The 22,968-nt window shown below is 39.6% G+C and overlaps 1 protein-coding gene across 1 annotated transcript; it reads left to right on the forward strand.

Annotated features, from left to right (window-relative positions):
- Positions 1–964: 964 nt before the first annotated feature.
- On the forward strand, positions 965–22,966 carry LOC134067425 (early endosome antigen 1-like; the record flags this gene model as incomplete). The annotated part of the gene is given in 49 exon segments (XM_062522705.1): positions 965–1,033; positions 1,271–1,360; positions 2,118–2,186; positions 2,290–2,379; positions 2,535–2,624; positions 2,872–2,961; positions 3,058–3,120; positions 3,223–3,285; positions 3,552–3,608; positions 3,790–3,867; positions 3,948–4,037; positions 4,127–4,207; positions 4,326–4,394; positions 4,575–4,664; positions 5,783–5,854; positions 6,060–6,149; positions 6,303–6,392; positions 6,475–6,564; positions 6,667–6,729; positions 7,644–7,706; positions 7,790–7,846; positions 7,950–8,027; positions 8,202–8,288; positions 10,533–10,613; positions 10,771–10,839; positions 11,256–11,345; positions 11,599–11,679; positions 11,805–11,894; positions 13,189–13,278; positions 13,474–13,563; positions 13,687–13,749; positions 14,394–14,453; positions 15,045–15,107; positions 15,206–15,262; positions 15,368–15,445; positions 15,560–15,646; positions 16,814–16,894; positions 17,050–17,118; positions 17,605–17,694; positions 17,908–17,985; positions 18,090–18,179; positions 19,436–19,525; positions 19,645–19,734; positions 19,836–19,898; positions 20,239–20,298; positions 20,387–20,512; positions 21,295–21,378; positions 22,014–22,061; positions 22,275–22,966. Coding segments are annotated over 49 exon segments (4,290 nt in total). The 3' UTR covers positions 22,844–22,966.
- Positions 22,967–22,968: the final 2 nt, after the last annotated feature.

The following is a 22,968-nucleotide window of genomic DNA, read 5'->3' on the forward strand; positions in this document are numbered from 1 at the left end:
TGTGTGTTGTTTGTTTGTATGTTCAGTAGTTGATCCCCAAGGTGAAATTGTGGAAATCAGCATGAAGGCTTACGTGTACCCAAGCAAGGAGAGAGTTTGATCATACCTTGCCACAGACATATTGCTGATAATGGTATTAAAAGGCTACAATGAATACATGTCATGTGGCATACAGTAGTACACAGGTGTATGAAGGATGTGTCAGAAATAGGCTTCCCTGGCCTAATTCAAATACTCCAGATTCATGTGATTTAGAGGGGATATCAGCATCTTTCTTGGTCAGACACTAACTTTGAGCATAAGATATCCATGGAACTGATATATTTTGATAATTTCGTCATTATTTTCTGTCAGTTTTAGTGTCACAGTCTATTGTGGGAACAACGGTGAAGAGTTTATGCAAGTGGTACAATTCACATTGAGTGACCGACGACTGGTCTAGGAGTTTACATATCAAATCAGACTCAAACCTTTTCTATGTGTGTATCATGACTTGTAACTATAGATTTTCACAAGTAATTACAAATATGCACCACACTTAGACATCTATTCCACAGTTACAAATATTTCATCATTACAAATATATTCTACAGTTACAAATCAAAGCTCTAAGTTCACATGTCATAAATGGCCACGGTAATGAAGAGGACTGATCAAAGAATTTGCAGGTAGAGAACCCATCTTGACTGCGGAGGTCTGGAATGCCAGCCGCTACTGTTGAGCCTTATGGAGGTGTTATGGGCCTAGATAAATGTAATGCTGATGAAGGAAGATGCCTTCTTGGTAACCCCAGTGAAATACTCTGAAAAGAACCAAAGCAAGTGTTCCCGTCAGCCAGCTGTGCATTGTTATGCAGTGTTAGATGGGCTTGGTTGTTGATCTGATTTTATGTCCGTCTGAATGCTAAGTTGGAATTGATTTAGGTCATTGCTTCGCTTATGAATGTCATTGTTCCCGCACGCAGAGTTGCAGGCGTTGGTCGACAGTTTGATGAATAAGCTGAAAAGCAAAACTGATGAGAATACCCATCTCGGTGAGTGAACAGGATTGCACTTATTATTTCTCTAATTCTCTCTATAATCCTTGAGTATCTGAGAGTGTATTTAATCTGGAATGCATATGATTAATTCTCTGTTACATTTGAGATCAGAAATCTATTCTCTCTATGGTATTATGTATGTGCTTGGTGCCTTTATTGTTTGTGAAAAGGGCGGGGGGGGGGGGGGGTAAAAACCTATTAGCAATTAAATTCCTTTTCTGTTTGTTTCAGTCGCACAAATCTTAATCCAGAAGACAACCGAGACAGTGTTAACCAAAGAGATTGCAACTCTGAAGAAAGAGTATGCTACCAAAATCAAAGGTAGTAAATGCACCGAAAATGCATCCATTCAGATCACCCTGAAAGCCTACATGATATTCACTCGTTTACACACACACATGCACGCACGCACTGGTTTTGCCTCAATTTTCCCCCTTCCGACCAAAGACAGAAAACGGCCTATTATCTTTAGCTCTTAAGATTAACTTATGACAATTGCCTCAGAAAACGTCCGGCGCCGATCATCGTAAATATTAAACATGTTCAATATTTGCGACTGGAAATCCTGTAGTGTGTGGGGTGTTCCGAGGGCAGCCGAGCAGATTTTTTATCTTCATGTGTGGGTTCTCTCACAGATAAAAAATCGGTTGAGATTGATAAAATCTTTGTGTGTACCCCCAAACACACACTTCACCGATTAGCATTAAGCTTTGTATCTTTAGAAAACCAGTCATGTTTTTGAATGGTCGCGCATCATTCCCTCAGTTTGCTTTGAGATGAGAGAAATACGATTTTCAATGTTGGACTTCCTGCTTTCAGTGATGTAAAAATCATCATTTTACATCATTGAAAGCAGGAAGTCCTATTCATGGGTTTCATTGAAATCCGTATTTCTCCCATCTCAAGGCAAACTGAGGGAATGATGCTCGACCATTCAAAAACATGACTGGTTTTCTAAAGATACAAAATGTAATGCTAATCGGTGAAGTGTCCCTTTAAGTCAGAAAATCTGTGTCACATTTCTTAGCCTGTTTACTGTTATCAAAGGATCTAATGAGTACATGCCTGTATGTTTCAGATCTAGAGAATACAGTGAAAGAAAAAGAAAATCAGCTTGAGAAAGAGACATCCAATTGTCATAAGCAGGGTATGTTATGTAATTCAATACATTTTCTTAAAAGCTGTTGTCCTTAAATACTGTGTGTGTTCTGGTTTAATAAATCATTTTGGTGATGACTCTTACTCTTTAGCTGCACGGATAGACGAGTTGACGGAAGAACTCTCAAAATCAGTGACCGACCTGTCAAATTACAAGAAGACCTGTGATGCCAAAATTGCAGGTAACTCAAAATATGAACCGAGAATGTTAGTCTTGCGAAAAAAAATACAAACTGAAAAGCAAAGCAGATTGAATGAGGTTACCTGATGCCTGATGCCTGATGCCTGACCGATTGATTCCTCTCCTCTGTTTGGCGTCACCCTGTGATTATTTCAGAGCTGGAGGAGAAACTTAAGATGGTCAAACATATGCTACAGGACGCCACTGCAAAACTGAAGGCAGTCGATAAGGAGAATGCTGAGCATGGTTTGTTTCTTACTATCATCAGCATGAAGCAACTTTGAATGCATCATTTGCTAGTATTAGATTTTGCTAAGGCAATGGAGCTGTATGCTCTGTTACACAGCACTGTGTGTGTGGTTAGTGGAGCTATTTTCTGCAAAATACTTCAAGTAGTCTTTGGAATTATGGATGGGATACTGAACAGGCATCATACATAGCCATTCACTCACACATATGCAGTGCAGACTCACCATTCTCATCTTTTTCACAGTCCTGAAGATCACTCAACTGCAGACTGAAATGACAGCCATTGTGAATAAGGCGGTTACAGAAAAGGAAGTTCTGAATAATGAAATTGCGGGTGAGGAGGAATGCACTCTTCCATACACCATGGTATGTGCTGTTAGTTACCATAAATGAGCTCACACTCCACTAACAACTCCTATTCCCACCCCAGCTCTAAAGAAAGAACTCAGTGTGTGCACGGGACGGAACACCAAACTGACCTACACCATCACAGGTTGGTGTGTTGCAGTGTTAAAAGATGTGCATCTGTCCTGTGTCAACGCATAGTGTGGCTGTAACCGACACCTCACTCACTCTCTCACTCCTTGATATACAGAACTGAAGGCCAATGAGGAGACAATAATCAAACAGTGCAGTCTCGTCAATGACACATTCGTTGGTGAGATGTCTGATTCAATTTGTATGAACTCTTGATTGAATTTGGAGGTCTTTGCACATTATTGGTCAGCTCATCTTTACATTATGGGAACAGTTAAACTATTTACAGTTGTGGATTTGACAGTATAAGCACACAATTGAGATAATAAACAGATATGAAATGGATGTGCTTCAAACTATTTTTTCTTTAGTTTGTTACTTAGTTCATTTCCTGGTATGATGACCTAGATAGACCTTTTCACATGATGCCGTGTCTCTCTTTCGCAGAGCTGAAGAGGGAGTTTGACCTAACAATAACTAAAGTTGATGAGACTTCCCGTCTGAGTATGCTTCTTTTTAAACCCCAATACATCCCCCTTTAATATTTCACACATTTTGTGATTCATTTTATTTCAATCATTTGCATTGTCTATGTACCCCACACATTCAATAAATGAATCATTCCGAGCATACAGTATATGGTCCCCCCAGATATTATCACCTGAGCTATGTTTTATACCTTCAGTTTTAACGATGAATAGATTGATTTCGGAAATCGAGGAGCTGCATAAGAAACTGGAGGGGGCAACAGACGAGAAGATGGGTGAGTATGAGACTAGAGGATGTGCCGACTTTTCACCTTCATCGGTCTCTTAAATATAAATCTGTCCCGGCTTTTCTCAGAACTGGAGACAGAGCTGAAGTCTAAAACCGAAGACCTGGAGAGAGTGGAGAAACAGCTGGGAGTGAAAAATAGAATGGACTCCATAAACAGTAGGTTATCCTCCATTCAATTCAAATTAAGATACTCTTGAACGCCATTTGCAACATGTGCTGGACCACTTCCCTGTCTTCTTTTCCAGTCAAGAATATCTTAAGTATCATAATTCAGAAAGGGAAAACTATAGAGGAAAGCAACGAGAGATATTTGCAACAAATTGATGGTAAGGCAAGACAAACACAAACAGTGTCATACAAGCAATACATGATAACACATTGGATAATGGCTTAATAAGCATTTTAACTTTGTGAAACCACTGTATATTCTGTCTTTCTTAACAGAACTAGAGAATGAGCTGAATGAAATTATTGATAAGTTCAAGGGAAAAGAAGATGAAAATACAAAACTATGTAAGTATACTGAAGAAACAAATTGGTCTGAGCATGCCAAACATTCATTGTTCAAGTTAAAGTCATTAATTGTATTCATAATTCATAGACATGTATTATGTGTGCATACACTATATTCAATTCCATTGAGTAATAGATGGAGCATCATGTATTGACCTGCAAAGTTGAATTCTCTTTCAGTGATGAGGATAATGTCCTTAGAAGAGGATGTGACCTCTTTGCAGAGGAGAATATTGAGAACTAAGAAAGAGTCTGCCGAAAGGATCAAGGGTGGGTGTATTATGGTGTGGGTTACTGGAAAAGATTTATTGGCTTACAGGGGCACGTAACTGAAGTGTTCCGGTCGCAGCTTCCACTTTAACCAATGGAACTGGCTACACCAGATGTGGTAGCGGTTCGTATGTTCTAAAAAATTAGACCAGCCTTCTACAACTATTTTACGCTGCATAGAATGTGCGATTCTGGTAAGCCCTTCCATGCTCCTGAAGTAATTGTGTTGATTGGCTGGCTAGGTTTATAGATAGATATATACAGTAGATAGATAGATGGATACTTTATTGATCCCCAAGGGGAAACTATGCCTCATTCCGAGCCATTATGTTTGTTTCCCATTTACTTAGCCAGGAAAGTTTTTTCCAGCCTGACGTAGTCAGATTCAATTATATTCAGAATTTGAGTCTCTTGTACCATACTGCACTATTTGGACATGCTTATGGGGTGTTTCAACAAGGGGAAAAATGCCTCTACACACAATTGGATAAACCTAATCAATCAGAGCAACGAAATATGTTATCCTTGTAAATAGAACAGCCAAAAACATCCCTCTTCTCGACAAATGTCCCAATCTCTGTTTTCTGTTTGTTTTTTCTTAAAGTTATTGGGCTGTCAATATTTTGTGTAACAGATATGATGGTGAAACCTAAACATCTAGATTTTCTGACGACAGGCTTTTTCAAACGATATGAACTCAAGTGCAGACACATATGCACATTGTCTAAAGTACTGTATATTCGGGCTGGCTTTCTTATGAAGTTTTAGCACACACACGTAATGGCGGAGCAATTGAGGAGCTGAATTTCACCAACAATTTGAGCTCAATTAGAGTTCTTTGAGTGGCTTCCTTCCATCCCAGTGTATTGCCTACCTAAGTGATGGGGCTTATGGTTCGCTGCATGAAGCAGAGAATGTGTGATCTTTACCCTCTTGTGTCTTGAATATAAACTTACAATATAGGATACAAAATCACAGTTCAACACGCAGTTCTACCACATTTTAATGTTTTTTAACCTGTGACTGACTGAGAGGGATGATTTATAGGAAGATATTGAATTTAATAAGTTATTTGATAAGGTTTCTTTGAAATCAGCCTTTGTCTTTTAATGTTTCAGAAATTCAGAGACAACTGGATCAGAAGTACAAAGAGATCAAAGATGTGAAAACATTGAACTGTGGAAACATGAGTAAGTAAAGTGTAGCCTTAGAAAAGCAGATATAATCATCTTTGATTATATACACGAGGTTATACAATTATTTAAAATGAAGATGATAAAGGCTATATCTATGATGAAATATACAAATATAACGATGTATTGACTAATTAATTGTAGGCCTACTTAGTCAGAATGTTATGGTGATGAAGAAAATTTCAACATTTTACATTTTCAGAGGAGACGATTGCAAAATTGGAGCAGGAAGCCAAAAAACTGGAGTCAGATTTAGCCAAGGAAAAACAGACTGCAGAGAACGAGATCAAAGGTGCCTTGCTTTTGAATTTGAGTCAAGGAAGGGGTCTGTGAGTCAGTGCTGAATCCAGTGCTAACATCAATGCTGCTCTGCACAATTTTAAGTAGTCAAGTATGTGAAGTTTTTGTCATTGTTGGTCATGCAAACAAAATGTGTACTTGGCAGAACTGGAGAAACGCCTTACGGAGAAGAAAAAGCAACTGGAAATTAACAGCCAGAAACTGATAAGTGTGGACAGTAAAAACGGAGAACTAAGTAAGTAAATTACTATTTGAATTTGAAACAAGGAATTTTGTTGTACAGACTGTATTTAAAGAAATGTGTTTATTTTTATCAGAGTTGAGGCTAGTCACTATGGAAACTGAAATGACCACAATTATGTCTGGATCCAAAGACTTGGAAGAGAAATTAGCTGCCACAATCAAAAGTAAGCTTTTCATGCCATGATTTTATTTGAAAGTTTAAACATGAATGAAATGTGTTCTGTTCATAAACCTGTGCATAAAAATGTAACGTCTTCATTACACAGGCCTGAAAGAAAAGTTGAAGGTCAAGGTGGAGGAAAATGACCAACTGCAAAACACAGTCACAGGTATGCTGCAGACAGGCCACATGAAATCCATGAGTCACTTGTGCACTGGATCCACAATAATGCTATCAATAAAAATCACCAGTACAAAATTCCACTGAAAACATCTCTAGATCAGAAGTACTTGTGTAATGAATGATGAGTAAATTAGGAAATACACCAGAGAGATAGCTCATCAAACATAGAAACAGTCCACGGTGTTCCGTACAGTCTGCCCCCTCTGCCCCCTTTGTTACATTTACCCCAGAAGGATTGCGTGATATGGTAACCAATATGCTTCCGGTATACATCATTCAAAAGAGGAAGATCTTGTCAACAAAACAAGCCCTCATTGGGGTACCTTTGAAAACTTTGACCAATCCTATGAGCGATTTATTGAGCTTAGAGCCCGATAGCTTCTATGTTGACAGTGTTCCGTACACAACGGTCGTGGAATCGTAACAGTGTTCCGTACTGTACATTGCTTTTGGACATAAATTAAACAAACATTGTACATCGTAGACGGTGACTTTTACATCGTTCAATGCTGCTAGATTTGTTATTTTTAAGATTGCATATCAATGAAGCGTTTTGTTTCTTAATTATGTGGCTATGATAATGTAACATCTTGGCAACATGTAGCTAGCCATACTAGCAAGTAAGTTCTAGTGTTTTCTTTTTTGTTTGGGGGGACAGCCTGCCTCCAATTTGTTTGCTTACAGTTTTTGGAGCCTGGGCTACCTACAGAGACTGTTTTCTTTACTGTGTAGCCAACTATCCTACTGTGATGGTCAGCAAGTGTATCGTGAGGAGCTGTTTGGTGAATGTGACAAAAATGTTATGGGCTTGAAATCATGTACAATGGCTGACCACACCTTTCATCTCAGGAATGGAGTCAAACATTATGTTTCACCATTTTCTCCCCCTTTCCCCCTCAGCCCTGGAGCAAAGCAAGAAGGACATTGAAGACAGCTGTACAACAATCGAACAACAATACACAGGTCCCAACCTTTCTCTCCCGTACTCCTTGGTGTTAGGATAAGCGTTCACGTGGGTTCTGACATTTTAAACCTCTGTCACACAGATCTGAAGACAAAGTATGATAAAGACATGAACAAAATGGAAGACATCCCAAAATTAAGTAAGATAAATACAAATTATGGAATAAAATGTAAATACTGTCCAAAATGGAGTTGATGTACATGGAGTGTTGATTTTACTTTTTCAAATGTTCCTTGGCTCAGTTCTCAAGGTCAACATGCTGAGCAGTACAATTGCAAGACTGCAGTTGGAGATGAAGAACCTCTCAGGAGATAAGACAGGTAAAGTTTCCAGAAACGTCTGTCCCAAAAAGAATGCAACAAAAAATATGTGTTTGGGCTCCCTTGAAAAAGAGATGTAAGATCTCAATGGGACTCCCCTGGTAAAACAGATAAATAGAAAATAAATAAATAATTAATATGTTGTTGATATTGCAATTTGTGTTTATTACCTAGAGCTAGGGAAGGAACTTGATGCGAAAATGAAAGAACTGAAGGAAGCGGAAAAAGAACTGGGAACGAAGAGCCCAGCTGCAACACAAAGTGAGCTTCTTGACACACCCAGGCTCGAGTAACAATAGCATATTTCATACACTCTTTATTCCCAAGGGGGTATTCTGTGGCAATACATTTCAGTATGCAACTTCTAAAAACTTTTACATTAGAGTGTTTAGATGGAGAATGTCCTCATCACATAAAAAAGTATGCTGCATTATCATTTCTAGTGACCATACTGTGGTCAGTATTTTTTTCCTTTTGTTAGGATTTTGGAAGTAGCAGTATATCAAACGTCTCATGGTAGGACATTATGTCAGAGTAGCTGTGTGATGATGCGCCATGGATTAAAGTTTTCCGTCATATGACGGATTTCCGTCAACCGGAGGCGCTAGAGGTCAATCATGAGATTGATGCAGATCCGGGGAGAAAATATTGGGGGGGGGGGGGGGGGGGGGTGCGGCGCGATCTCCCTTGCAAGCTGCAGTGATGGTTACACCTCTTGTTGAACCCTGTTTTGTGATAGGCCTGTGTTTTAGCCTATGTTAAAATCTTCGTTGTGCGCAAAATAAATAAATGCGTTCGTGCAACTGCGTTGATGAACATTAGGCTACTACTAGGCTACTACCACTATTAGGCTGCTACTACTAATCATCATCATCATCATCATCATAATTATACAATAATAAACGAGAGAAAGGCCAATTGAAACAGATGAAAGAATTCTTGATTTATTAGGCTTTTGTAGGTTAAACAAGCTTTGCAGAAGTTCAGGAAAGCTGTCGTTTTTTCGGTTTAATTAGTCTATGATTTGGGGTAATTATTCTTCATACAAGTAAAATGAAAATAAACAGTAGTTTCGCCAGTTGTAATAGTAAGCAGAATAGCTTCAGGACACCCACGCGCTCAAAGTTCTGCGTTGTTTGCGATGACTTCTTGTCCGCATTTGCTAGTTCCCCGATCTCATCAAATTAGACTACTTAGAGGTCGGCAGTGTTGGGGAGCTAAAGATGAATAGTCAAAAAGAACATGGATATAGCCTACTTTCGGTCATTATTAATAGAGTCGGGTGCGCCCGAAACGCAGAGACAGACAATGGAAAAGTGTGTGTCTGCGCCACGCCACTATTAGGCTATCCTACTGTTTAGTTTAACTGCTAATTCCTCTAAAAATAATTATAATAAGCCAACAAGGTTAATTTATACAATTCAAAAGGATCCAGTAGCTTAGGCTATGTCTATACAGTTTGCCTAATTTGTCTTCTTCAAAGAGAAAGTCGTAGGTCCGTTTCCAATAAACGAAACTTATATAGGAGTCCTACAGTATGACTGACGCGTGTTCTTTTAAAAACGTCTTGTCTTCCAGTTAATATTCTTGAATGTTTATTGTAACAAACAGCACAGTTCTCATACAATTGACACGACCAACACGGTCAGAAATACCGTGGTACTCCTAACATTTCTGCCGTGCATCACGTTCTTACCCAACAACTAAAACGTCTTAAAGTGACATGCACCTTTAATTAAACAACATGTCACCTAATCACACTAAGTAAAGTTACACCAAATTATATCCTGACATAAGAAAACATCAGAATTCTTTAGCATATTACATTTCAAATCAATTATTCCAAATCTTCAATAACAGAGGCCTATCTGACGGTTAACCAATGGCTGTGAGTTTTCATGCATGTCTGATAACAGGTGAGGAATGTTTTGGAGACATAGGCCTACATGCATTTTAGGCATAATGCTGGCCCTAATCTCTGACTGAAAGTGCACAGAATTTATGCATTTACATAACAGTATTTAATAAATTTTCTCGGGGGTGACAGTGACACCCCCAACCCCCTATTTTTCTTTGAGGGGGGTGGGGGGGCGGCCAACGGGCTATGGCCGGCCCTCGGAGCACTCTTAATGAGCAACAGTGTGCAGTATTGAATAGCTAGGCCTACTTTAAAATGTGTTACTTGTAAACAGAGGGTACAATTAGTCTGTATGGCCCTATTTTATGTAGGTCTACGCTAAGGCCCTTTGATTTGCCTCACTTGCGTGTGTCAATTTTAAAAAAAAATTTTGGACAAAAAAATTTCAGTCAGATGAGTTTTTTTCACTTTAATCCATGTGATGCGCACTTACATTTCAGTACAACAGGAAAATGCACAAATATTCTCAGAACTTCTCTCTGCATGCAATAATCGCTTATCAGGAATTGATGACCTTATCTTCACATGTGGTGTATGTTTATGAATTATCCTCATGAGTCAACGTTGTAATATTCGTCCTTGTTTAGTAAAAGAGCTCATTGCTGTTATACACGCAACATCTTCAAGCACCGCTGAGAACAGTGAAGAGTATTTACAGCGTATCACTGGTAAGAAAAAAAACAATAACTGTTGAAAATATAATATGCTGTATTGCATATCTTTGTGTTTTTTTGTTTGTTTGTTTGTTTTTTTTAATCTGTGTAGTCCATTCCTGACACTCAGATACAGAACAGCCCTGCTAATGAACTCTAATCCTCCTAACAGCGCTAGAGGATGAACTGGATGAAAAGATTGCTGCCCTGAAAGGCGAAGAATCAGAAAAAATTCAAGCAAGTGAGTTGCATTGGCCAAAGTTTGCAATATATAAATGTACATGTATTCATTTCACAGACTTTATTCACTTTTTTAAAACCTTAAGGATTTGTGATGTGTGACTCTTATATTAAACAATTTGCCATCGCTGTATCGTAGGCCTGTTTGACACTGGATGTGTTGCAAGTGTGGACAGTCTTCTTGATCAGTGCTGTGTGTGAGATCAGATGCATGTATCATGCACCATGTGAATGCACTTACCAGTTAATATGGCAAACAATGTAGAAATCAAGACTTTCTGCAGCCGTCATATGGCCACGGCGCATCCAGTGTGAAACAGGCCCTAGAAAGGCTACAGTACAATTGTTTTGTATGAGTTGTATGATTTAGTGTATTCATTTATTTATTTTTATTTGTCCTATTCTCTATGCTATCAGTGATCACAGTTATCAAACATGAGAACGAAATCACCATGCTGAAACACAGGCTATCCAAAGCCAAAAAGGAAGCTTCCAAAGAGATTGCAGGTTGGTGCTAAACTTTTATGGCTGTTGTCATAAGGCTTCCAGGATACCAACATGGCAGACAAGAATAATTCAATCAATAGATGATAATAATAATAATGATAATTATAAGAACAATAAAGAAAACTATCATAGATGAGGTCACATGAAGGGTGAAGGGAGAGTAAGAGACTTGAAAATGTTACAGTAATGGTAATGTTACAGCATGTCAAATTATATAATTGTTTTACACTCAACTACAATGAATTATTTACAGTAATTAAGGATCAGCTGGCACAGAAGCGACAAGAGATTAACCAAATGATAATTGACGACTGTGGTGGAGCTGGCAAACGGAGTGAGTGGGAGAAGTTTCTCTGGTCCAAATGTTTACAAAGTGCATGCTTATGATATTATTCTCACAAGACAAATAATATATTTTATACATTAATAAGTATGTTTATTATTCTTCCATTGTTTTAGAGGAGGAAATTGCTGCTTTGGAGATAGAGGCCAAGGCTTTGGAGACCAAATTGAAAACACTTCAGCAATCCAGAGACAAAGAGATTGCAGGTAGGCTAATTATGGCCACTGATATAAAGAGGCAGACATCCCGGTTCCAGAAAGTAAAAGTCCTGACGTATAATCTCTCTACCTGAGCACCTTAACACTACCCTGGACATCCAGAGTTCTCGCAAGAGCACACTGGTGGGAATTCTGCCATGCACGTAAGGGTGCATAAGCCCAAGAGAAAACGCATAACTAACGCATTTCACCCTGCGCAAATTCTACCCTCCACTTCTATTACTTGTGATAGAGGGAGTCACGAGTTTTGGGTGAAGCAACCCCAAAATCTGGGCGTGTCTTATGCGCACATTCTGTCATGGCTTAAAGCACCTTTCCAGCTACGCGCCCTGGAGAGCTGTATCAAGGTCGAGCGCCACTACAAGGTGAAACAGCAAATTGCTCGATGTCGTCAGTAGGCCTAGTTATACATGTAGGCAACACAGGACGTAACAAATTGACATAACAGTATCAAATTGGATGCGTAATAAGCTGATACGGCTTCATGTTTTCCCCATTATAGTGTCACACGGTGCATACTTCACGACATTACCTTATCCACGAGGCTACATTGTTAAGTAGTGAAAACTCCGTTATAATCACCCACTTTGAGTATTGGAGCTTACTGATGGTGCATCTTCCGTTTTAACTTGACGTGAAGTCATAATCATATATATTTATATTTGATTGTCATCATTGCTCTGGCAATGAGCAATGATGCATGTTAGTTTTACCCCATGCATTGACTTGTAACCAGTCAAATCGGTGTATCTGATATAGGCCAGCTGCCACAGGTGAGTTAAACTGATAACGACAGCGCTGCAACGTTGGAAGTCAGTAAACATTGGTCGTAGTGTCATCCAATTGCGTGCTGTGAGATTTTCAAATGCATGCTTGGTGCCGCCCCCCGAGTTGGGCCACTACATTATTCGTGGCCAGGCCCTTCATCTTACCAGGCTCTGGATTTTCCAGGCTACCTTAACACAGGTAATATCACTCATTCTACTTGGCTGCAATAATGATGAGCTGGTTTACTAAATGGTTGGATCAAACACTTTTACTCTCTGGACCAGGATGTCCACCTCTGGAGATATATCATAAACAATATCATACTAGTGGTGGTCATATTATGCCTTACTAATTGGTGCATATCATTGTACATTTTGAAATTGCCATGACTTGACGTATGAACACCCTATTATTATGGGTTGACTTTAATTCCTTGGTGGAGTGAATTCATTTATTTATCTATGTACGGAACTATTTTAACCCATCTACATTTTTTTCTGAAAATATCTTACAGAATTGATGAAACGCCTTCAGAAGGTGGAGGGAGACCTGGACAGCAGTAGTGGTAAACTGCAGAGTTTGGATAAGGAACGTGGAAAACTGAGTAAGTAGATAAGTCTTGTAAAATGTCTTCTCAAATACAATCAATTTGTTGACCAGAGAAATGTCCTTGCTGAAAAAGATGAGTACAACTTCTAACGTTAGAGTCAATCAGCACATGAATGTTGATGTCTACACAGAGTCACAGATTGCTGCACATCCATAGGTACTCATCCCCAGTTTTTTTGTAACTCCATAGTTAGTAAGATGATTGCAATGCAGGATCAAATGGCTCAGCTCGAAAGTGATGACAAAGACGTGAAAGAGAAGACGGCAGAAGCGATAGCTGGTAAGGAGCTCTGTTGGAATTATGGAATTATGTTGATATGTAGCTGTTGGGTGGATGGAATGCATGGATGGATCAGAAAAGAATCTAATAATGTAAAAAAAACAAAAACATTTATTTCCGTAGACCTTAACAAAGAGATCAGTATTAAAGATGAGGAGAATGCCAAACTCACAGCAGAAAATGAAGGTAAGGAAATGATAACACCATCATAATTACTCAAACTGAGATGGCGAAATATGGCTTCAGTACAGCATGATGAGAGTTAACAGTCTGGAGAAAACATGTTCAGTTGTTGCATGTTGAAAAGGTAACACAAACCTATGCCTTCATATTGAAAAGTTCATATTGCAAACCTATGCCTTCAGGCTAACAGGGGAGCTACCAGGCGCGTAACTGAAGTGTTCCGTTTGCGACTGCCGGTTGCAGCAGTTAATAATCACCGTTGTCAATGGAAGTAGCTACACTAGATGCAACAGTGGCGCGTACATAAAAAAAAAATAGACCCATCTTCTAAAATGGATTTTACGCGTCGCGAACGGAACGCTTCAGTTACGCCTCTGGTGTAGCTCCCCTGTAAGACCCATCCCTAGCACCTGTCTGTAGGTGCATTTCTCTGTGAAAACCTCAGCCTCAAGGAGCATTTCGGTTTTCAAAATGTCTTCTGTATTTCTCGTCATAATTTCATGCAGATTGAACTAGTTGTCTGCAGATGGGGACTACTGTATGTTAATAAAATGCAAGACTGGCTATGTGAGCCTATGGATCCGTGACCTTAAGGGTAATAATGGCTTTTGTAAATCATCTTCCACACTTTCCTCCATTTTGCACAGCGCTGAAGCGTAAAGCAGATGAAGCCCAAAAATGCGCTGGACTCCAAGAGAAGATTGAGAGTAAGTCAGGGTCCTTCTGTTCTGTCATGAATGATGCCAATTTAATCCATAGATTAGATTTATGGGAGGAAGCGATGGAATAGGATACTTGAAAATCTGTATATTTTGAATAAAAAAAAATAATATTTTTTTTTTTTCAGATTTTCGCATTAAGCACTTCTTTAGCAGACTTACAAAGATGGACAGAGTTGTTTCAAATGTTGTGAATGTGTATCCAATTAACGTCCATAAGTCACTGATACAAACCAATCCCGTCTACCATGAATCTGTGTCCCTTTAAAAGGCAGAATCTATATCTGTGATACTAATGGAAGTGATGAATTATATGTGAATACACCACTTCCTCACATACATGGTCGAGTCAGCATTTTGTTTTGTAAATAAAGAGTTGAGGGCTGTCCCAACATCTGTTTTCATTGTAGATGTTGTGTGGCGCAAATGCTTCGTATGTATCCCCAATACTCAGCATGACAAACTGCATGGCAAAATTCACTACAATCCCTGATAAGACCTTTATTGTTCCCAGTATGCTGGTCTGAAATATACTTTACGTTAAGCCTGTGTTTGAACACTACATATTTTGCCTTTCAGCCTTGGAGAAAAGTAAACAGGAAGTAATTGACAGCTGTACCACTGTTGAGCAACAATACTCAGGTGATATAGTTTTACTTGCTGCAGACATTGTCTTTGCCGGAGTCATTTTAATTCTTTTTTACACTGGATATACAACTTTGCCAACCTCTTCTGTACAGAGCTGAAGACAAAAGCCGATGGATACATTAAACAAATCGAAGGCACTCCAAGATTAAGTAAGGCAATTCAGCAGTAGTATGTTATTCCAGTTGTTTTTTTTAAAAAAACAATGTTCATAATATTTTAAATGTGACATAATATTGTTTGATTATTCTTTTTAGTTCTTCAGATCAACAGTCTGAGCGCTGATGCTGAGAGACTAAGGAAAGCCATAGAGGACCACACTGGAGATAAGACAGGTGAAGGTCCCAGAAAGCTCTTTCTCAAAATATGTCATTGAGGAGCTGAACACATTCTGAGCACTTAATGTAGAAGTATGTACATGGAACTGTTTATCTATGTGCCTCACACAGAACTGAGGAAGGAATTGGAGGATAAAATGAAAGAACTGAAAAAAGTAGAAGCGGAACTTGGAGTGAAGAGTCCCGCGGCCACACAAAGTGAGTTCCACTTTTAGCACTCTCAGGTTTTCCACAGTGACAGGAGCACAATGCATATAGGCAACTGATTATAAGTAATGTAAAGTATGCCTTTTGCACTTGAAATGAAAACCTCTCTTGTTGGTTCACCTAAATCACCTGCTTTTCATCGCTCACTGACTGCCAGAACAAAAAGCAAGGACAGATAAACTGCACACAGCTCCGACCCGATGTACAGTGCTTTGAAAAAGTATTTGCCCCCTTGCTAAAGCTGATGAAAAAGTGGAATATAAAATCATCTTTTGGAAATTGATCTTAATAAAAAGAAAATTAGTAAAAATCCTATTTTCCTGATTGATGCTAATTGAGTTTACTGTGAATCAAACCAGCTAATAGGCTAACTGAAAAGAACACCTTGCCAATATATGGAGAAGGACGTGTGATGATGTGAGGCTATTTTAATTCCAAAGGCCAAGGGAACTTTATCAGGATGCATACCCTGGATCCATGAAATAGCTGGCCTTTAAAAAAAATTAAAATCTGCCTGCCTCTATGGGAATTTAACATAACTGTACGTACACACCGCCGGCGACTTGAGCTTCCAAGAAGCTCTGGACGCCCTGCCAAGGACGCCCTGGGAAGCTTTGGACGCTTTGGCCGCTCTGACGTGGTAGCATTCTATGTTCGTTGCTGGTCGTTTGGTCGCTCATTACCATAAAGTTGAGCCACTTTCAACTTTATGGTAACGCCCAAAACGCAACGCCGACGGATTTGCCGCTGCTGGCAGCTGAGAGAAGAAGTAAGGGGGCAAATACTTATGCCCCCTGTATTCTAAAGAAGAACATGTATTTATTTACAATGCATTCTTCATTCACAAAGATTGTTCTTTTCTTTTTCTTTTTTTTTAAATTAAGGCAGCAGGATCAATTTCCAAAATATGATTTTATATTCCTCTTTTTAGTCAACTTTACCAAAGGGGCAAATACTTTTTCACAGCACTGTAGTATATTAATGAAATTAACTATTCAAAAGGTTTGAAAGATTTTAGCCAAATTCCAATAGATCCACAACACAATGTCTGCCAAATATTTTGTATGCTTAGTCTCATATGCAAACCTTTGCCTGAATCTTCATAGTATGGTCATCTTAATATTTCACGCAACCTTTATAATGTTTACTTCTCTTCAGTTAAGGAGCTGATCGCTGTAATTAGAGAAAAAGCTGCATTGAAGCCTGAGGACAACGAGGAGTATAAACAACGCATAGCTGGTAAGAAAACTGGTGAAATATGCCTGATCCCAGTTGTAATAACACCTATAGTAATTGTGTGTATGTACGTATGCGAAATGCACTGTATGTGTGTGAAAAACTTCCTGACATAAAGACAGAACTGTCCTTCTAATAAACTTTGGTTCTCTTAACAGCGCTAGAGGCGGAGCTGGATGAAAAGATTGCTGACCTGAAAGGAAAAGAATCAGAAAAAATCCAAGAAAGTGAGTTGCATGGGCCAGTTTTCCCAATAAATACATTTACGTGTATTCATTTCACAGACACTTTTTTAAATTTAAAGCGATTTACCTATGCCAATTATATTACAAGGGCCAAAGGCCCTTGAGCAACTTGGGATTAGGACTGGCAATTGAACCTACAACTTTTCAGGCTATTGCATGCCAACCCAGCTCCTTAACCACTATGCTACCACTGCCCCTATGCTCAATAGATACCTTTACACTGGCATGATGGTGTTTTGTTACAATATGAAGTGACTTTAAATGATGTATTAGGTGTTTTAAGGTTTATATTTTCTTTATTGTGACACAGCACAGCTAAACTTTGTTTGTAATCACTTCTGTGTTGGCATCACCGTATCCCTGGATAAGCTAAAGGACCAGTGTTAAACTACCAGTATTACCTCTCACAGGTAGATGACATCCGTGCATATATGTACCACATTAATCCATCACCTTTCTCTGTTTCAGTGATCAAGGTGATGCAACAACAGGACGAAATCGCCCAACTGAAGGACAGGTTATCCAAAGTCAAAAAGGATACTTCGAAAAGGCTTACTGGTTGGTGTCATTTTTACCTTAACTATTTTCTCAATGTGACAGCCCATGGCATTGCAACTGTAGCAGAACAACGTACAAAATCAATTCTTGGAAAATAATGGCAAACTTTTCATTTTGTCTATAGAGACATTTGTAATTTCTAATGTCATTTGTAATTAAAAAGTTTCACCGAGTACCTTGTTCATGATGTTGGTTTGATTCACTTATATCCAGAGTTGGACACTGCACTGCAGAAGAAGCACCAAGAGATTAATGCATTGAAAGCTGAAGATTGTAAAACAGGAAAATTTAGTATGTGCACCAGATTCTCTCGATTATTTTTAAAACATATTTGTATGATTTCCTGTAGAAATGGTATACATTCTAAAATGTTTGTAATGTTTCATTCTCTTCAGAGGCAGAAATAGATGCTTTGGAAAGAGAAGCCACAGATTTGGAGTCTGAACTGAAACAGCTGAGACAGTCCTCAGAAAGCAAGATTGCTGGTGATTACATATTGACATACATTTCAATTGTTAAAGCCTATGCCATACTCCAAGTCAGGTGCTATGTACGGTCATGCAATGATTTACCCCTTCCATGATAAAAGAAAACCTCAATTTATGAGTGTGTGTATGTTCACTCAGAACATTCAGTATACGGAACATTTTGGAACATTCTGGAACATCTTTCCAGCAGTGCCGGTGCCTCGATCCGTCCTGTGCCTCACCTGAGTGTTTCTGCATTGTGTTGCTGGGCGGGCTCTGGCACTGCGACCCTGTCGCCGCCACACTGAACGTGTAGAGCTGACCGCAGCGCAGGCCGCTGACCTCACAGGAGGTGTTAGTGGAGGTGCAGTTCAGCCTGCGGCCCTGGCCGTCCTCTGCTGTGGCCGTGTACTCGCCCGCCACCCACCCGGCCCACGACACCAGCGCCGAGTCCGACTGGCACAGAATGTCCACCTGCTATTAATGTGTGTGTGTGTGTGGCCTTTGACCTTGTGTGAGGGGGTATGAATCACTGGTGGGGTCGCTGGTGCAGCCGTGAGCCGAGGCGGTAACGGTGACGTTGTACTGCTGTCCAGACGGCAGGTCACTCGGAACAGTTGGAGTTGGTGGTGCTACATGTGGACACCCCTGGGGACCAAACAGAAATTTTCCCTAAAAGTCTAGTGGGCTACATGCCCACCAAGTCGTATGTGCCCCAGTGTTTCGTTAAAAAAAAACCTCCTATATACTGTAACTGCTACTCTAGCCACGGTAGCAACAGTCATAATAAAACTCAAGAAAATGGCATTGACAAAAATTATGATACAATTCACCTTTTAGTGTCTTAGTGGTGGTGCCTTCCACAGTCTTCATGTTTCTGCTCTTTACAGTGATGTTCAATGGGATTTAGGTCTGGACTCGTAGAAGGCCATTTCAGCATAGCCCTGGGTTTTTTCCTTAACCATCCTTGGGTTCAATTAGTTCTGGGTTTTGTGGGTGCAGCCACATCCAGTATATTGTCTTTTATAGGCGTACCATGAAATCAACAAATGATCACTTTTCAAACTTCCTTCGTTCTACTCTATTACATTCCAAAGGCATTCAGCTACACACGAGAACATTGCCTGGAATTTCAACACTTTTAAGGAAGAAATTAAGCATACTTTCAGTAATCTGTAAGAGTACAAATGAATTCAGCCACAACTGTAGGTCAGTATCAGATTAATGGTAAAGATGGTTAAATAACTTCATGTTCCAAACATTCTCATTCACAGACTTGATGAGACGCCTTACACAAAAGGAGGACGAACTCAAAGCCAGCAGCGGGAAACTGGAGGCTTTAGACAAACAAAATGGCAAACTGAGTAAGCTGATGCAGTAAACCTAGGATCACTGTTGAAGTCCATGCGTTTTCTTATGTCCATTGTACAATCCATGTTTGTATTTTACCTGAGTTCTGCACTCTTTTTGCTTTATTCGTCAGCTGTAAAGGCCATTGAAATGGAGCAAAAAATGAATTCACTCTTAAGTGATGACAAAGACCTCCAAGAGAAGACAGCGGATGAAATAGCTGGTGAGACCTGGTGGCTGTCTTTGGCTTTTCTTTTGATGATTGCCATACATGATGACTAGCTTGTAATATTAATTGATTAATAATATTAATTGTTCTCTCAGGTCTTAAGAAACAACTTCAAGTGAGAGACCAAGAGAATGCAAAACTAAAGGCTGAAAATGATGGTAAGGCCCATTTTACTATTTACTGTTGCTTAGGATAATTAGCTGCATGAAGAAAGCATAAATATGCCAGTGGTTAATATATGAATTCTATAGCAGCCACATGATAATTTTTACTCGGTTACCCTCAAAGTCTTGGAATGTCATTGTAATGAATGTCTTCCTTCATAGTTCATAAAACTGTTTCCTTTGTGTGTGTGTGTGTGTGTGTGTGTGTGTGTGTGTGTGTGTGTGTGTGTGTGTGTGTGTGTGTGTGTGTGTGTGTGTGTGTGTGTGTGTGTGTGTGTGTGTGTGTGTGTGTGTGTGTGTGTGTGTGTGTGTGTGTGTGTGTGTGTGTGTGTAGAGCTCAGGGTAAGTGCAGACAAAGCTAAAGACTGTGCCCAGCTCAGAGAACAGAACGAAGGTTAGACTGTTTTCCTCTTCCCTGATAAGAGATTTATTGAATTAGAAGTATCCCTCATTCTCACTGTGAACTGCATGCTTTTTGTCAGACATGAGGAAGCGATTGAACAGAAACGATGAACACCTTGCCACGCTGGAGAGAGAATTGGATAAGGCTTTAGGCCAACTTAAGGAAAAGGAGGCTGCACTCAAAGCACAACAAATGAAAGGCAATGGTGAGAACGGAGTCTGTGCTCTGCTGAGACCACAAACAGAACCCTTACACACCTCTTACTTCACCACTCACTCGATATTACATTTTCTCTGTTGTTTCATGGATTCAATGCTTTTCTCAAAACAAAGTAATATTCGGGGTCCTACTGTAATTCCATGTTCCATACAGCAACAAGCTAATAGACCCAATAGTGGTACACAATCATCCTATTCTTTACGTTCACATGGAGCACTGTAATGGTACAGTGGAGTACACATTGCCTACTGTTAACAGAGAAGGTGACACCCAAGGTAACAGAGGTTCTTGTGTTGGCAGATCTACCATCATGCCAACATGAAATCATTTTCAAAGTTTCACAGGAAAAAGTGTTGCTTTAAACCCTTATCCAAATGTCCTATAGCCTGGATTCCAATCAGATTTTGGATTTTTTTGACAATCCTATAGGATTGCTGCAATTGGATCCTATAGGATTTTGTTTCCAAAATTGGATTGGAATCCTGTAGGACTTTTTGATAAGGGTACACTACGCAAGCCATTTTATACAGACACACCCTAACTATTTCATTTTTTTGTTGTTGTTGCTAAATTAGCCTTAGTGAATGCACAGTGGACTTAGCGTATTGGCAGCTGTGCATATCAATGAAATTACAGCCCTATCATTCAACACCGTACTAATTACTAATGTTTGTTCGTAAAGCATTGATATAAAAAATACAACTAACTAACTAACTAACTAACTAAAAATACAATTCAATCATTCTCCCCTCCATTCTCCCCCTGTAGCTTTGGAGGCGGAGAAAAAACAACTTCAGCAATCAATAGAGGAAAAAGAAGCGGAGACCAAAGACCTACAGAAAAAAGTCGGGGGTGAGTTTTGTTGTTATTAGGCTGTTGGCAGGAGGAAAAATTATGTTTTTGCCAGAGGCAAAAATTGATGCCCAGCAACCACCAAACACCGCTTATAACCCTTACCTTATCATGTCTCATGCTGGCATCTTCATGCTGCCTTGGCCATGTCGTTTGCCAGCCGATCACTGATTGGTCAAACACGCCTGGACCATGAGCCTTACCTTTGTTTTTGGCACTACTGAGGTCAGAAAAGACCAATTTTATACCAGAAAACGTAATGTGTTCAAAGCGCTCTGCACTGCAATCATTAACAACTTTCTCATGTCTCAGATGAGATAAATTTTCCATCAGTTCCATGGTCAGCCAGTATTGCATGTTATCACATGACTCCACGTAACATGTTCCCCTAATTCAGCTAGCAATGCTGAATCTACAGAACTCCTCATGTACTGCTTAGTAATAATATACACTATACTTCTACACAGAATACAATTCTGGAATGACAAAGACAAACAGAATTCAACTGACTAACTTTACAGCAGTCCTTTGAGTGTAGCCTAGAGACCTACTCGACCAACTGCCCCCATGTTGTTGTTCAAAGAAACTATCTATGTAGAAAACTTAATTGTATCAACTTGTCTTTCCCCACACAGAATTTGAGAAAAAGATGGCAGCGGATGCAGAAAAAGCAGTCCACATGTGTAAGTGTAAACACTGCAACTGAGCACTGCTGAATTATTTACAGTGGATCTTGCCACAGTCTGGCTTCTCAACAGTCACACCTCAATTTCCAGTAATTGCAAGGATAATCTTGAAATACAGATTAGAAAAAAAAAAAAATAATAAGACAAAAATGAATTTTGGAATTTATAGTCTTGATAGTCTGTTCTGAACACTTATTTTTCTTTCTACAGCTCAGCCAGCCATAGACCCTGGCACAGCTCACCCAAAGCTGCAACTGTCAAATGGTAACACTGAAATGAAACTCCTACAGACAGCACTCAATGTGCCTGAAGGCCCAGCACGCTATGATGCTGTTATAGGGGCTCTGGCTAGCACTGGGTTTGATCAAGGCAGACAGTACTGGGAGGTTGGTGTGGCTGGAAAACCTTGTTACGTATTAGGGGTAGCTGGTGAAACCGCTCAAAGAGAAGGACGCATAATGTTTGACCCCAGGAGTCAGTACTGGACCCTGGTGTTGACAAGAGCTGGTGTTCTCAATACAGGTGCAAGAAAGAAAACTAAGCTGAGAGAGGCAGGCCAACCCAAGCCAACAAAGATCGGAGTGCTGATAGATTTCAAAAAGAGAGAAATTGCCTTCTATGATCCAGGAACTAGAGCTCTCTTGCACAAATTCAGTAACATAGAAGTGAAGTCAAGGCTCTTCCCCTTCATGAGTACATGTGAGGACACTGAGCAGGGTTCACCTCCAATGGTCTTTGATGTAGTCACCTCTGCTGATTGGCTGAAGTCTGAAAAATGACCTGCTTCCACTGAATACTCAGCATCTCTACCAAGTGCATTCCAAATGTATTGCTTCCCTGGTAGTGTAGGAAGGTTGCTCTGTAAGCACATAATGACAAATTAAAGCATTTATTTCGCATCATG

Source organism: Sardina pilchardus, chromosome 2, assembly GCF_963854185.1.
Source record: "Sardina pilchardus chromosome 2, fSarPil1.1, whole genome shotgun sequence".
Taxonomy (NCBI): domain Eukaryota; kingdom Metazoa; phylum Chordata; class Actinopteri; order Clupeiformes; family Clupeidae; genus Sardina; species Sardina pilchardus.